The 16,805-nt window shown below is 47.0% G+C and overlaps 1 protein-coding gene across 7 annotated transcripts in view; it reads right to left on the reverse strand.

Moving 5' to 3' along the window:
- Window positions 1–16,805, reverse strand: part of GAS7 (growth arrest specific 7) — a 287,911-nt gene that overhangs the window by 49,462 nt on the left and 221,644 nt on the right. For all 7 annotated transcript variants that reach the window (XM_064271773.1, XM_064271775.1, XM_064271776.1 and 4 more), the window contains exons 3-4: window positions 15,188–15,268; window positions 6,344–6,429 (exon numbers count right to left, since the gene is read on the reverse strand). In XM_064271773.1, coding sequence (XP_064127843.1) covers window positions 6,344–6,429; window positions 15,188–15,268 — 167 coding nt within the window. The remainder of the gene's footprint in view (window positions 1–6,343; window positions 6,430–15,187; window positions 15,269–16,805) is intronic.

Consider the following 16,805-nt stretch of genomic DNA (forward strand, 5'->3'; position numbering starts at 1 on the left):
CCGTAATAATTTCTTTTTTTAATTCTTTGCCTATGGTTCCAGAAAGTTTGTCTCCCCATTATCACGGACTGAATTATGTCCCCCCAAAATACTTGCCTACCTGGTTAGGCTGTGATTTCTAGTATTGTGTGACTGCCCACCATGTTGTTATCTAATACAATTTTCCTATGGGTTGTAAATCCCACTTCTACGATGTTAATCAGGCAGGATTAAAGGCAGTTATGTTTATGAGGAAGGAAGGACTCAATTTACAAGATTAGGTTGTGTGTTAAGTCAATCTCTTTTGAGATATAAAAGAGAAGCCAGCAGAGAGACAGGGGGACCTCATACCACCAAGAAACAAGAGCCAGGAGAAAAGCTCATCCTTTAGACACAGGATCCCTGCACTGAGAAGCTCCTAAACCTGGGGAAGATTGATGACAAGGACCTTTCCCCGCAAAACCGACAGAGAGAGAAAGCTTTTCCTTGGAGCGGGCACCCTGAATTCGGACTTGTAGCTTCCTAGACTGAGAGAGAATAAACTTCTCTTTGTTAAAGCCATCCACTCGTGGTACTTCTGTTGTAGCAGCACTAGATAACTGACACCCACTACTCTTATCCTTCCCCGGCCTGGTTTCCTGACCTTTCCTGGCCTCGGTTATGAGGGCCGACCAAGGTGGTGACACACGGGGGAAGGGCTTAGTAAACTGTAAAGGTTCATTTGGGGGTGACTCTGCGATCCTCCTCCTCACGCGTTCTCAATCCATGTCCTTGCCCTGCGAATAATCTTCTGGCAGCGGGGGATTCAGTTTGAAACCCCTTGATGGCTGCCCACTATGAGGACAAGAATCACTACTACAGGCCTATGTAGACTCCCCCAGCCCCGCCCTCCACCCTCCCTACACTCACTCATTTAACAAGCCACAGCCACACTGGGCCTCTCTGGGTTTCTGAAAACACCAGTCTCCTTCCTGCCTCTGGGTATTCATGTAAGTTGTTCCCTCTGTCTGGAATGCAGTTCCCTAACTTGTTTGTCAGGAGAAGCCCTTGTTTATTCTTCCAGTCTTAGCTTAAGTATCTGTTCTTAAAGAGTCCACCCCTGACATCTCCACCGCCTCACCACCCCCAGATCCTCCTGGTATACACTCCTCTAGCCCCTGTCAGTGCTGAAATCAGAGAACCAATTATCTGATGTCTTTCTCCCACATGAGATACAGACCTCTTTCAAGGCAGGCACTATATATGTGTCTGTGTCTCAGTGCCTGGCAAAGAAGAAGATGCTCAAGAGAACATGTGTTGATTAAATTCGGGGGAGAGGGAGGAAGGGTCACAAGTAAGTAAATGAGCTCTCAGCTTCTCAGCTCTTTCTCCACCTAAAACTCTGTTCTCCAACGGGTCCCTTAGATCCCCAAACCCTTAGTCCCATCCCCCCACCCCTCTACCCTTACCCCTCCTGTGTCCAAAGACAGTCTTCCTGGGGAAGTTCATAAAAGCCATACAAGCAGCCTCTTCACAAATTATGATCACAAAGGGGCCTGGGCACTTGTGGGCGGGCTCCCTAGCCTTCCCAGCACCTCCGCAGAGGTTAGAGGGGGCTCACGGCACCACAGCCCAGGCAGGAGGGGGGCAGGCCAGGACTTCGCTGCTGCAAAGGCTAGAAAGAGGCTCAGCCTTGAGCTGCATCCATCCCCCTGTCACTGAGTCAACACCAACTCATGGCACCCCCATGTATGTCAGGATAGAACTATGCTCCACAGGGGTTTCAATGGCTGATTTTTCAGAAATAGATTGCCAGGCCTTTCTTCCAAGGTGCCTCTGGGTGACCTCCTAATCAATAGGTCCCAGTGGATCCAGTAACCAGGCTGCCCGCCCCAAGAATGCAGGTTTGAAAACCACCACCGGGTGGCACCACATCACCACCACCTGTTCCCATCCAGGTCCCCCAGGATGGGATGAGGAGGGGGCAGGCACCCTCAGGAACTGCTGGACATCCAGCCCTCTGCCTGGTTACTGGACACACTGGGCCCTAGTGATTACAGGTATGGTGGCACAGTGGTTAAGAGCTTGGCTGCTAGCCAAAAGGTCGGCAGTTCAAATCCACCAGCTGCTCCTCGGAACTCCTATGGGGCAGTTCTACTCTGTCCTATAGGGTTGCTATGAGTCAGAACCAACTTGACAGCAATGGGTTTTCTTTTTTTTTAATTGATTAGGAGATAGCCTCTGGGTGGTGCGAATGGTTAGGGTCCTCAGCTGCTAACCAAAAAGCCGGAGGTTTGAGTTCACCTGGCCCTCAGTCCTGCCTGTGACAGAGCACAGTGGGGACACGCCCTCAGTTTCCGTGAAGACTAGGCAGGGCAATGGGCCTGGATACCTCCCACGACATTCTGATTTTCCTGTATTTGCTCAGGGGGCGGATGGCAGAAAAAACCAACAGCGTGATGTGAGAGCCAGGATCTTCAGTTTGGCTTCTGCCACTGTGACCGGACAAGCTGCCTGAATCTCACATAGCACGTGTTCATTTGCTCCCTCATTCATTCATTCTTCATTCATTATAGTTATCATTAATTCTAACTGATGCCTAGGATGGTGTGAGCGCATACTACACACGCTGAAGAGGGGTGTATATACTTCGTGGATCATTGTTATTAGCACTTTTATAAATACCAAACCTTTATGACCCATTTCGATGTTTAGAGACCCAGGGTTTGGAGAACCAGGTCCACAGGTTCACAAAGTAGGAAAAAAGTCGTGGCTTTTTTATCCACGTTATCCTTTTACAGCCTAAGACAGTGGCTTCCACCTTACAATACTGGCATCTGGCGAGCAAACATGAGCTTGCCCTCTCCACCGACCGCCTCATTTATTTTTGTGGCTGTGATAAGACCTTGAATCTTCAAAATAAGGAATATGCAATGCCCTGGGGGACCTTTCTTGAGCTGGCCTTCCCTGGGTCTCAACACCACTACCACCTTCTAACTGTTTTTTTTTTTCTAAATAACACTCTGTCTTCTATAAAAGCAGAATGTGTTCATTTTAGGACATTTGAAAAATACTGAAAAATGTGATGAAAATAAAAATTACCCACAATCTTCAACCAAGGTTTCTCTGCCTCAGCACTGTGGACATTTTGGGCCAGATGATTTTCTGCTGTGGGGAGCTGTCCTGGGCAGTGTGAGGCCTCTTCCCACTAACGCCGGTAGCACACCCTCCTCCCCCCCCGCCATGACAAACGAAAACGTCTTAAGACTGTGCCAAATGTCCTGCGGGGGTGGGGGTGAGGGAATCACTCCTGATTGAGAAACACAGTCTCGGACGGAGATGCTGTTGCTGGGTGCCGTCAAGTCAAGTTCGACTCACAGCGACCCCATGTGACAGAGGAGAACTGCCTCACTGGGTTTTCTAGGCTGTAATCTTCAATCTGCTCTAATGGAGCAGATTGCTAGGTCTTTCTACTGTGGAGCCACTAGGTGAGTTCGATTTGCCAGTCTTTGGCCTAGTAGCCGAGCACTTAACCACTGTACCACCAGGGCTCCTTTGGATGCAGACGGAAAACCAAGCCCGCTGCCATCGAGTCGATTCCGACTCACAGTGATCCTACAGGACAGAGTAGAACTGCCCCATAGGGTTTCCAAGAGTGGCTGGTGGATTTGAACTGCTGACCTTTTGGTTAGCAGCAGAGCTCTTAAACCACTGTGCCACCAGGGCTCCTTGGATGCAGACGGAACCACCATACATGTTTTGGTTTATATTCCCATCAGTTTTCCTCACATAGAGCTTTCTTCCCCCCAGGTAGGACTGACTATGTATTCAGTGTGTGCTCTGCTTTGCCTACTCAATATTATGTCATGAGAGTTTTCCCAAATCATGACATTTTCTTCAGAAGAATGCTTTTTACTGGCTGTGTAACATCCTCGGAGGGACAGGTGCTCAGTACCATAATCCATTTTATCCGTCCCTACTGCTGGACCATCAGGTTGAGCCAGGGCTGCAGTGCTAGAAACGATTCTGTGGTGAACGGCCTCACGCATGTATCAGAACCCCAAAACACATTCCATGGACAGATGCTGGAAGAGAAATTCCTGGGGCAAAGGTGTATGGCATGCACTGTCCAATCAGCTTCTTGGAAGGTTATACCAATAGACACTTGCTTTCAATGGTAACAACTTGAGAGTATTTCTGGAGGGGGAAAAAAACACCAATTTTGTTAGAGAAGAAGAATGATTTCGGGAGCCTTTCACTGTTGTGAAGCCACAGCAGAACTTAGGCTGATGTCTTCAGAAAATACTCCAGAGTCAGGTGGTGTCATGGACTGAATTATGTCCCCCCTAAATGTGTGTATCAATTTGGCTGGGCCATGATTCCCGGTATTGTGTGATTTTCCTATATGTTGTAAATCAATTTGGCTGGGCCATGATTCCCGGTATTGTGTGATTTTCCTATATGTTGTAAATCCTGCCTCTATGATATTAATGAGGGAGGATGGGCGGCAGTTGTGTTAGTGAGGCAGGACTCAATCTACAAGATTGGACTGTCTCTTGAGATACAAAAGAGAGAAGTGAGCGGAGAGACAGGGGGCCTTCATATCACTGAGAAAGCAGTGCCAGGGGAAGAGTACGTCGTTTGGACCCAGGATCCCTGCACAAAGAAAATCCTCGTCCAGGGAAAGATTGATGAGGCCTACAGAGACAGAAAGCCTACTCCTGGAGCTGGCACCCTGAATTTGGACTTGTGGCCTACTTGACTGTGAGAGAATAAACTTCTCTTTGTTAAAGCCATCCACTTGTGCCATTTCTGTTATAGCAGCACTACATGACTAAAACAGGTGGCATGTAAGTTTCACTTGAAGCCGACTGTCAAGGGCTGTGCTGAGAAGGCCATTTGGGGCTTGGCAGGAAACAAACAGTGCCAGGACAGACCCAGGATGGGTGCCAGGCACGGGGGAAAGAGCCTGCGCACACAGGTTGGTTACCTATTGACTGTGCCCAGGCCCTCACTACTCACATCCTGGTCCCTAGCCCTGCAGATCTGCAACCCCTGGGAGCTTATTAGAGGCACAGAATCTCAGCACGTAGACCTCCTGAACCAGAATCTGCATTTTCACCAGTGGGCCGCGATTTGTAATTCCACTGAATTTAAGAAGTCCTGGCCTACCCACCCCCCCCAAAAAAAACCCACTGCCATCGAGTTGATTCTGACTCATAGTGACCCTATAGGACAGAGTAGAACTGCCTGATAGTTTCCAAGGAGCGCCTGGCAGATTTTGAACTGCCGACCTCTTGGTTAGCAGCCGTAGCACTTAACCACTACGCCGCCAGCGTTTCCTCCTGGCCTACAGTGATGTCCGAATCCTTTTCCAGGGTCAGAACTCAACTCAAGCTCACTGCTCAGCCTCCTGGAGAACAACTCATTTATGGTTTCCTAAAAATAACACTCCTGCCTGCATTAAAGCTAAGTGTCACAATTCAGCCCCTTGCAGGGACGACTGAGTCTTTCTTCCACCGATGGCACGTAGCACCCACGATATAAGTAGCTCTTGTTAGCCTCAACATGATCAATCAAATCATCCTCACCACCATCCCTGGGGCCTGGTACTTCAATTCCTGGAAAGGGATGGTGGAGTTTGGAAGCTTCATCAAGAGCATCTTCTTGGTAATTTACGGTTACGTTAGAGAAGACCAGTCCTCAGTTTCTTAGATGCAGCTTAATGCAACTGGAAAAACCATGGGACGGGGCATCAAGCTCCCATCTGCCCCCCTGGGAATCATGTGAACCTGCACAAGTCACTTCGCTGGCCTGGCCTTCCGTCATTACCTCGCCAGTGACCCGGGGACAGTGCTTGCACCTACCTCACGCCGCTGCCTGAGTGGCCACTGACAGGATGAATGCAGAAGCAGTGAGGGAACCTTAAAACCTATCTCCATACCTTCTGTCTCTAAGCTAGCTTATCAAACGTGATAAAACATCTTACTAAATTCCACTCTGGGGAAAGCCTGGGCCAGGAGATGGCCTGGAGAAAAGGAAAATGGCCTGGTCCCACGCATGCTCTTCAAGTGGCGGGAAATCTAGACTGTTTATCAGGAATTCGGATGGCAGGACAGAATCTTCTGCCTTAACAACAATTACAATCCCATCACCATCTCCTACACCTCTCAAACCACCCTCAATTCTAGAAAACCAACAAGCCACCATCACCCCACCCTTCCCCTATCAGGGTTCACTGAAACAATGCAGATACACCAACCATCGTCTCCTGGGGCAGCGACGGGCTGTAGTCCTCTGGACCCTCATGAGTCCCTTGCCTTCAACGAGACCACTCTGGGCCTGCATAAATGGCCACCCTGCATCCCTGAAGGGAACCCCTTACCTGGGAATCACCGGCGGATTTTCGGAGACTCATGTGGGCAGTCTCTGGAGGGTGTGCTGGGGTCCCTGACATGTGGTATCCATTCACTGCGGGGACAGAAACACTGCTCAGATGCTCGCCACGGACATGTACTTCCACCACTCCTGCAATTACAGCTCCTCCTCCCATCTCGCCCCCCAGTTCTCAGAGGTCTTGCATGGCTGGGACCATCTCTCAGGTTCTTAGTATTTGCAAAGCTGGAAATGGGTTGAATGTATTTTTCTCATCCCCAGCACCAATGACTACATTTCCGGGAAACCAGGTTTCTTCCTGAGCTCGAGAGTGAACGGAATGTGTTTAACAGGCGGCAAGGTCAATGTAGTCCAGCTGCTGTCACTGGTACTGATCAAGGGTCCAGTCTCTAGATAGTCAGGTGGTCCCTTCACCACCTTCCCACAACCCTCCCCAGCTCTCTGAGGAGCATCTACACCCTCATAGCAGTGTGATGTGGGTAGAAAGGAAAGCGAAGTGAACTGGCTGATGTGAAATGTAGCTCTGCCAATTAACAGCCAGGTGATCATGTGCGGCTCATCTCTGAGTTATGGTTTGCCTAGTTAAAAAAAAAAATCCAAAGCTGTAGAATTCTACCGCTACGACTTTACGTCTTCTGGGGGGCATTCTATCACTTGCCTGTCAGTTTGTCTTACTGTGGTGGCTCGTGTGTTGCTATGATGCTGGACAGGTTTCAGCAGAGCTTCCAAACTAAGGCTAGGAAGAAAGGCCTTGCTATCTACTTCCAAAAAGTAGCCAAAGCAAACCCTGTGGATTGCAACAGAACACTGTCCGATATAGTCCTAGAAGATGGGTCCCCTTGTTGGAAGACACTCAAAATACACAGTGGCTGCAACGATGGACCAGACAACATTTCATTCTGTTCTAAGTGGGGTCCCCATGAGTCAGAGCCAACTCGATGGCAACTAATAACAATAATAACAGAGCACGTTCACTCATGCTCCTACGTGTGCTGACAAACTGGCTCCGAGGGAGGAGGAAACAGCCCTTACCGGTAGCGTCTGTGAAGCATAAGTGCTCCCACCATGACCGACTTCAAGCCCCCCACATCATCTCATGCCCCTGACATCACCGATTTATACTGGGGCTGCACCATCCGAGCTCCAGAGTGGTGCTGCTCTCGCATGGTCTCATGGATATAGTTACAAGAGCTTTGTTGTTACTTAGCTGCCATCAAGTCAGCCCCTGACTCACGGTGACCCATGCACGACAGAAGGAAACACTACCTACTCCCGTGCTATCCCCACGATCAGGTCTATAGAAGAATCCTGATCAAAAGGGGGTTAAATGTAAAACAGAATTTCAAATTCTCATAGAATCCAGATTTCTGGAGCCATGGACGCTGGATGAACCTCTGAAAACTACTGCCCTGAGATAATCTTTAAACCTTAAACCAGAAATATCCCCTGAAATCTTAAAACCAAACAACAGTTTAGCTTAACTAGTAAAGAATGTCTTCCTTGAGCATGATGCTTTTTTTTAGGGTCTGTCTAAATGAGATCGAACTGACAACAGCAGCTTGGAATACAAGAACCTTAGGGGCAGTGAGTTTACACTAATGGGGGAGGAACAACTCAGGAAAGGAGGGTGAGAATGGTTGCACACACATATCAGGACAACAGAAAACCGGGTACTGAAGCCAGCTAGTGACTTGGGGAAGCAAGAGAACATCGCATCGTCCACGCTGTGACCAGCTACAGTCCCTCACGCGGCTAGCCACACACTGGTAATGCCCGTACCAATGAGCCCTCCAACTTTAGAGGGGAGGTCAGGACTCTACTGGCAGGGAGAGCACAAAGAGGGCCTTAGAGAACCTATTCATATTGGCATACACTATGCCAGAAAGGCATTAGACTGGTGATAAACACAACCCACAATGAAGGCATGACAGCTGACAAATTTTATTTATCAAGTAACAGTGCCGAAATGGATAAAACAGAAACACTGGAAAATCTAAAGGTAATGGTAGAAACCCTTAGTATAGTGATTACAGTCTGTGACTGATGGAACAGACACCAGGAAGGATTACAGAGGATCGGAATAATCTAATTTAAAGGGTGACTGAACCAGATGTATTAAATATCATACCCTACAAACAAAGATAACGCCTTTTGCCAAGAAGTCATGGAACATTACAAAAAATAAAAAAAGGTGGCCATATTTAAGACACCAATAAACTGTCAGTAAATTGCAAAAGGCATAAATAACACAGGCCACATTCTTCAACCAGAAAGCAACAGAAGTAGGTAATAATGAAAGAACAAATAAGGAAGGTCCCCATGCCCCCACCTGCCAAACACTTGGCAATTCAAGAAAATGCCCTCATAAATCATCTTGGGTCCCACAGAAATTTAAAACTGGAATTACACAATATTTAGAAAACGATTAGGAAGAACATATCAAAACAAATGGGATAAGGCCTGGATTATTCTTGAAGGAAAATCCATAGCCTTAATGATTTCATTACCAAACCTGAAAGAATAAAAATAAATGGACTAAACATTCCACTTATGAATTCGGAAAAAATAAAAATAAAAAAGGCCACTAAGATAAAAACCTAAGGAAAACAGGAGAGAGGACTCTAAACATGGCAGCAGAAATTAATGGGTTAGGAAACAGAATGACATTAGCAACGCAGAGCTGGTTCTGGTCTGTGTGTGTGCCCACACGTGTATGGGGTGGAGGAACAGGAATCCTAACAAGAAGAAGGCAGGTTAGCCAGTCTAATTTGACAGAGCAAGAGTCAACACAAATGCTCAGAACCAGGAATTAGAAAGAAAACATAACCACAACAGAGACTTTTTTCTTTAAATGCAAGAGCACATGATTTATAACTCTATGCTACTGAATGCAAAAACTTCCATGATATTAAAAATTATCAAAATGGTTGCAAGGCATACATAGGAAAAAAAAAAAAAAGCTGCTGTCGAGTCAGCCTTGACTCATAGCGACCCCATGTGTGTCAGGGTAGAACTGTGCTCCGTAGGGTTTTCAATGGCTGATTTTTGGGAAGTAGATCAGCAGGCCTCTCTTTGAAGGCACCTCTGGGTGGACTCCAACCTCCAACCTGTTGGTTAGCAGCCGAGTGTGGTAACTGCACCATCCAGGGTGCAAAAATTATCTCCCGCAGAACGGCAATGGACCCAGATGGCTTTATGGGCAAATTTGTTTAAACTCTCAAGAAAGAGTTACCTAGACACAAACTATACTAGAGCACAGAAACAGGTGGTAAGTTTCTCACTTTACTTCACCAAGTCAACATTATCCTGATACTAAACTCTAACAAAGACAACAAAAAACTGAACCACTGTTCAGTTAGACTACAAAAATGAAGCACATAAGTTCTCACCTGAGCACACCTTAGCTCAGAATCATTCTCTTTGATGACGCTGGGTCCCTACAGACCAAGGTCGTTTCCCAGATCCTTGGAGTCCCTGGGTGGTGTAAACAGTTAACACACTCAGCTTCCAACCAAAAGGTTGAAGGCTCAAGACCAGCCAGAGGCTTCCTCTGAAGAAACACCTGGTAATCTATTTCCGAAAAGTTAGCCATTGAAAAGCCTATGGAGTACAGCTCTACTCTGACACACGCATGAGGTCGCCATGAGTTGGGGTTGACCCTACAGTAACTGAGTCTGAGGGCAGAGGCTGCCCTCCTGACCCCTGCTTACTCTGCTCTCCGGCTTCCCCGTCCAGCTTCCCTCAGGCTCACAGCCTGCTACTGGAAGCAGCCGGGAACTGTCCAATGGAAGGGCATTTTGCCCCTAATCCAATCCCTTGTTCTCACTTCAGTTCTGGTCTGTCAGCTGTTAGCTAATTACTGCTCATGTCAAAACAATTACCCAGAAAGAAAAAATTATTTTCCACTCAACCATTTCTCCCCACACAGCAGCTTCCTCTGACACCTAACTCCACCTTGCTGTGGCTCATGCCAACACTCCCAGGCCTATTCACAAGAGCTCTCCACAGAGCCATGGCTCCTAAGACCCCCTCGATGCCCACCCGTGAGCCTTCGTATCGGTACCCCAGTCCTCTGGGCACCCAGCTCAACAAAGGGTTCACTGCAAAACAAATGCGGCGACCAGAAGCTGGGAGAGGCAGGGAAGGGCTCCCCCTCAGAGCCTCCGGGGTGTGTGTGCCTCTGCTGGTGCCTTGATTTCAGCTCAGTGACACTGATTTCAGACTTTGGCCCCTAGAACTGTGACTGAGTAAACTTCTGTCATTTTAAGCCAAACAAAAACAAACAAACAAAAATCCAAGTGAGGCCAGAAGTGGGTATGCCTGAGACCTCCAGACTCCTGGGGTAAAAATATAAAATAAAATTCGTCTAGGGTTGCTTGCAACCACAGGAACATAATTCACTTTGAGGATCTAAGAAAAATGTAAAAGGGCCAGACGTAGCTGTTCTTAAGACAGGAAAAAGGAACAAAACCCTCTAGTAACTTCAAAGATAAATATACATCACATCTATACATTTCATTCCACCTTATGGAAAAAAAGAGAGACAAACAGATATCCCAAGCAAAGAGAGGACTTGGCAAACATCTAATGAGAGGAGGGGACATATATGTGGGTAGAAAGGAAGAGGTGAGGATGGGAGCGGGTACACTCCCCTTTAACACCCTTTAAAAAAAAAAAAAACAAGAACAACAAAAAAGCTTTCACGGAGTCTATTCTAACTCATGGAGCCCTGGGTAGCGCAGTGGTTACGAGCTCGGCTACTAACCAAAACGTCAGCAGTTCGAATCCACCAGCCGCTCCTTGGAAATTCTACGGGAGCAGTTCTACTCTGTCCTATAGGGTTGCTATGAGTCAGTATTGACTTGATGGCAATGGGTTTCCTTTTTTGTTTTTTTGGTTTATTCTAACTCATGGCTCCCCCGTGTGTGTCAACTGTGCTCCATAGAGTTTTCAATGGCCGTGACCTTTCCGAAGTAGATATCCACACTTTTCTTCTGAGATGCCTTTGGATAGATTCAAACCTCCAACCTCTCCATTAGCAGCCATGGGCTTACCAGTTTGCACCACCAGCTACTCCCTGATCCCCTTCAGGTCTGGCCTAATTGCCCTTCTCTCTGGAATAAACACAGTCATTTCCTTCCTTAAGGTTAAGAAGTCTAGGCGCCCCAAGGGCCTCTTTCTTGAAGTCTTTCCATTCTTCCTTCTTTGCTTCCTTCCTTATATCTGTCCACCCAATCATCCATCAACCACGTATTAAATCTGGTGGAACATCACATCTGCCCACCTGTTTTGTGCAGAACACTAATTCTGCAGGATGTTTAAGGATTTGGGGTGGGATCTTATGGTCCAAACAATTTGGAGGACGTGCCCCTGTTTAGATTTTAATTGGTTTATTTACAGTAGGGCTTCTGTAAATAGAAGGCCTTTGAAAATAAGCTGACGTATACTGTGGACCTCAAACAAGGCAACAGTGCGCAGTATTCCTAAACTCAAAGGAACACAGAACCCGACTGTGGCAGTAAAGCAGAATGACTGCAGAACACACTTTAGGAAACACAGCTGTGACTGGAGGGATGCTGGTTCTGAAGTCCAGCAAACCAAGGCAAACACTGGGGCCAGTTTTGTGCTCAGCAGTTCTGAGGGCAAAAAATAGGTACAGCTCTTGCTTCCCTCACCTCCTACCATACCCTGGAAGGCTTGGAAGGTTGCTCTTCATCACCACCTTCTCCTTCTCAGGAGTCTTCAGCATTATGATCGTGAAGGCTGTGTGTCAACTTGGCTGGGCCATGGTTCTCAGTGGTTTGGCAGTTATGATGTAGTTTGGCAGTTGTAGAATGACGTGATCACGTCCATGATGAGATCTAAGATGACTACCTCCATGATGGGATGTGCTGTGAGTAGCCAATCAGGTGAAAAGGAGTGTCCTTGGGGGTGTGGCCTGCATCCAATATAGGTGGACTCTCTGGCAAGGCTCACTGGCTTTTGCTCACTTGGGATCTGGCTTCCTTGGCCTTTCTAGGTCTTTCCTAGAGCTACTGGTAGCACAGGCTCTTTACCTAACTCTCAGTGTCCTCTAGCCCCAAGGCTGAGCAAAACTAGAACCTGAACGCACGTTTCCTGACCCACCTAGGACCACTTCAATAAAAGATTCATTTCCTCCATTCTTAAGACAAACACAAGATCAATGTACATCCCAGGTCCAGAATGTCAGAAAGGGTTCCCTCTCTATACACTGGCTGATATGGTAAGCCACTAGCCACTTGTGGCTATCTCCATATTAATTCATTAAATTTAAATAAAATCTAAATGCAATGCTATTCAGGATTGGACCCTAGAACAAAAAAAGGACATTAGAGGAAAAACTGGTAAGACCTGAATAAAGCCTGAGGTTAATTAATAGTAAGGTATAATGTTAATTTCCCAGTTTTGACAAATGTGCTACGGTTATATAAGACATTCACCTTAGGGGAAACGGGGCAAAAGGTGAAGTCCCTTGGTGATACAAATGGTCAACGTGCTCGGCTGCTAACAAAAGGCTGGAGGTTCCAGTCTACCCAGAACTCCCTGGGAAGAAAGGCCTGGGGCCCTACTTTTGAAAAATCAACCATTGAAAATCCTATGGAGCACAGTTCTACTCTGACACACATTGGGCCGTCATGAGTCAGAACTGACTTGATAGCAAAATGGTGGGGCTAGAATCCTGTGCTATCTTTGCTACTTTTCTGTAAATCTAAAATTATGCCAAAGTATAAAGGTTATTTAAATAAATAAAAAATTCACTTCCTCAGTTGTACCAGGCACATTCCAAGTACTTGATGTTACACGTGGTTAGTGGCTACCATATTGGACAGCACAGAAATAGAACATTTCCATTACGGCAGAAAGTCCCACTGGCCAAGGCGGCTTTACACTCTCATTCATTCTACCCCGTGGCCCATTCCTGAGACTCCCAGGACCTCATTCTTCATTCACTCATCTCCTTTCCTGCTCCCTGTTCCTATTTCTCTCTATGTAAATCATTATTTCCACACCGCATGTTCAACTAGCCTGGAGAGGATCGCTAATATTACAGAATAGTGTCTTAGGTTCTGTTTGTAGTTCAAACTTTGCTTCTTACGTATGTGGTCCTCACTCGGAAAGATGGCCATTAAATACCTCTAGTAACACACATGAATAAGTACAGCTTGTATCTCTGGTGATACTAAAGTAAGCAATGTAGGAAAAGTTCCTGGCCCAGTGTTGACCCTCCCTAAGTTGCATTCGAAGAGTAGAATCTAATTTGTGGGGGACACTGGGTGTGTTTCCAGACCTTTCTCTCTAGCTGCTAACCTGTGCCTGCTGGCATCCAACAAACCTGCGTTAAAAAGAACCAATAAGTCCTGTGCATGGGTGGCCCTTCAAACTCCCTCCAGAAGCTCACAAAGCGAAAACACAGAAGTAAAACTGAGCCACGTGGCTTTATTTATTGGTCTGTCTCCACGAAGTGGAGGCTGGTTTGACTGGGTTAACTTGTGGTTCCCACTGACATTCTCCCTGACCTGTTTTTCCATGTTCTTCTTCAAGAGTGACCATGTGTGATTCATGTGGTCAGTAAATATGGCTGAATGTGACCCAGTAATTCCCTTTTATGTATATATCCAAAAGAGCTGAAAGCAGAAACACAGAGACTTGTATACTAGTGCTCACTGCAGCACTTTTCGCAATAGCCAGAAGGCAGACACGGTCTAAACATTCATCAACAGATGAATGGATCAACAAAATGTGATACGTACATACCATGGAGTACTACTCAGTCATACAGAGAAATGAAGTCTTGACACATGCTACAACATGGATGAACCCTGAAAACATTCTGCTCAGTGAAATAAGTTGGCCACACAAGGACAAATACTGTTATGATTCCACATATAGGATATATATAGAACAGGCAATGTATAGAGAGACCAGTTTACTAGTGCTTATCAGGGACAGGAGGGGGGGAAAGGAGGATCCAACACTTTAGCGACACTGAGCTTCTGTGCAGGGTGATGGAAAAATCTGGAAGTGGAGAGCGGTAACGGTTAACAACACAATGAACACCATTAATGTCACTGAACTGTATGTGTAGAAAAATGTTGAAATGGTTTTTTACATATATTTATGAGTACAACAGCTTTCAGTGAGTTCTATGATTCCTTCTAGTGCATTAGTGAACCTCAGGGTAGTCTTGAGAATCCATGAAATTGCAATTGGTATCAGAAACGAAGGTGGTTGTTAGTGATTAAATTATGTCCCCCCAAAAGATATGCTGAAGTGCTAACTCTCTTACCTGTGAATGCGACCTTGTTTGGAGATAGGGTCTTTGAAGACATTATCAATTAAATTAACATGAGGTCACGGTGGAGTAGGGTAGGTCCTAATTCAATATGAGTGGTGTTCTTATAAAGGAGAAGAGTCACAGAGACAGAGACCCAGAGGGAAGGCTGCCACATGACACTGCAGCTACAAGCCAGGAAATGCCCAGGACTACCAGAAGCTGGGAGACAAGAATGGGTGTTCCCCTAGAGCCTTCTAAGACAGCACGGTCCTGCCAACACCCTGAATTCAGACTCCTAGGCTCCAGAGCTGGGAGACAACAAATTTCTGTTGTTATAAGCTCCCAACCTGTGGTCTTTTGTTATGGCATACTAGGGGACGAAGGCAGTGGTCCTGTGGGCTGTTCTCTAATTTTGCTGTGAGATGTGAGGGCAGTCTTGCTCCCTAATGTTACACCCGGGTACCCAGAGTCTTGGCCCTTCCTGTGAGGTGGGTGTATGGCCCTCCCCTGTGCCCCGTAGTGGTGAGCAGATAGTACCTGTTGGAGGCAGCACGGTCCTCTGAGGGCCAGGGCTTGTTGGAATCCCAGGAAAGCTGCCGGGACACTCCCAGGTGGTCTCTGGTCAAAGAAAAAAATGGAACAGCTTTGAGAATTTTATCAGGTAGAAACCTGGAGTGTCACAGAGTACGACTAGGCAGCCGGAACTGGAAAAAATAGAGGCTTGGCATGTCATCTTCCTCTTGAACCCCCACCAGAGAAATACCTATTTCCCCTCCCACATCCAATTTCCTGCCTGCCCCCATGGAGGATAGAGCTTCTCTTGCTGGTGACCTGTCTCCATGCAGCTGGGGCAGGAGATACATTTCCAGCTAGGGTCCTTTGAGATACCCCCTCCCCCCCACAGACCTGTGGCCCTCAAAGCTTGGGCTGTCAACTCATCCACCTTCGCCTCTTTTCTCAGGGTCACAAATACTACTTCTGAGACCCCAGTGGCCTACTGGGCATTTCTCCCCAATCTCTCGTCCCCTGAAGCTCCAAAGCACAGAGGAGGGAGCCCTAGCCTGGAGTATGTCAAGAGACATGTGTGCTCTGTAAAACAACAGGGGTTTCCAGGTCCTTCCTGGTCCTACAGCTCTACATTTCATGGAACTATAACAAGTGACCCCTGCTGCATCTGACTGGCTCCTTCTTCCTCGCAAAATGCCCAGCTACCCAGTCCAGCGAGAAACCAAGCTAGTTCTGAAGCTTTAGTATTCTCCTCCAAATGCTACTTGACCCATTTCATTGCCATGAGCATAAAGTTCTTAAAAATTATTTACATTATAAGTAAGACTTTCTCAGGATATAAACAAACAAAAAAAGCAAACCCTATGAGCTATGAGCAATTCTGACTCATAGCAACTCTATAGGCCAGGGTAGAACTGCCCCATAGGGTTTCTGAGGAGCACCTGATGGATTCGAACCACCAATCTTTTGGTTAGCAGCCAATCTCTTAGTCACCGTGCCATCAGGGCACCATTTGATAATTGAAAAAAATACTTCTAAGAAGAAAATAAATATCACCTATAATCCCACCAGGAGTCTTCGGGTGGCACAAACATGTTACATGCTGGACTACTAGCCGAACCCTCCCCGAGGTGCCTTAGAAGACAGGCCTGGCCATCTGCTTCTGAAAAGTCACAGCCTTGAAAACCCTATGGATTGTAGTTCTACTCTACACACCTGTGGTTGCCATGAGTCAGAATCAACTCAATGGCACCTACCGACAATATAATCCCACCAAGACACTGCCAAGCACTGGGGGATACAAAGGGTAGATTTTTAGGACAGTTATTATTTAGCAGAGAAGCCATGCTTCCCCCACCCCTTTGCTCTTCTCCCATCCTTGAGCCCTCCAGTGAAAGTGAACTACAAGCAACAATCTCAGGAAACTGTGGGATGTGCCCAGGGGCAGAGAGCAGGAATGCAGCTGTGAGTCCCAGTCACCTCCCCACGGGAAATTCCTATTACAGAGTAGAGGGCCACGGTGGCCTCAAGGAGCTCAGGTCTGCTGGAGCGGGCTCTGCAACGGTAGGTACATGTTGGCCTCCAGAGAGAGCCCTGCTTCCATGCTGGGTTCTGATGGAAGGTCCCTTTCCTTGCACTCGCTGGCCTG

Source organism: Loxodonta africana, chromosome 18 (assembly GCF_030014295.1).
Source record: "Loxodonta africana isolate mLoxAfr1 chromosome 18, mLoxAfr1.hap2, whole genome shotgun sequence".
NCBI lineage: Eukaryota > Metazoa > Chordata > Mammalia > Proboscidea > Elephantidae > Loxodonta > Loxodonta africana.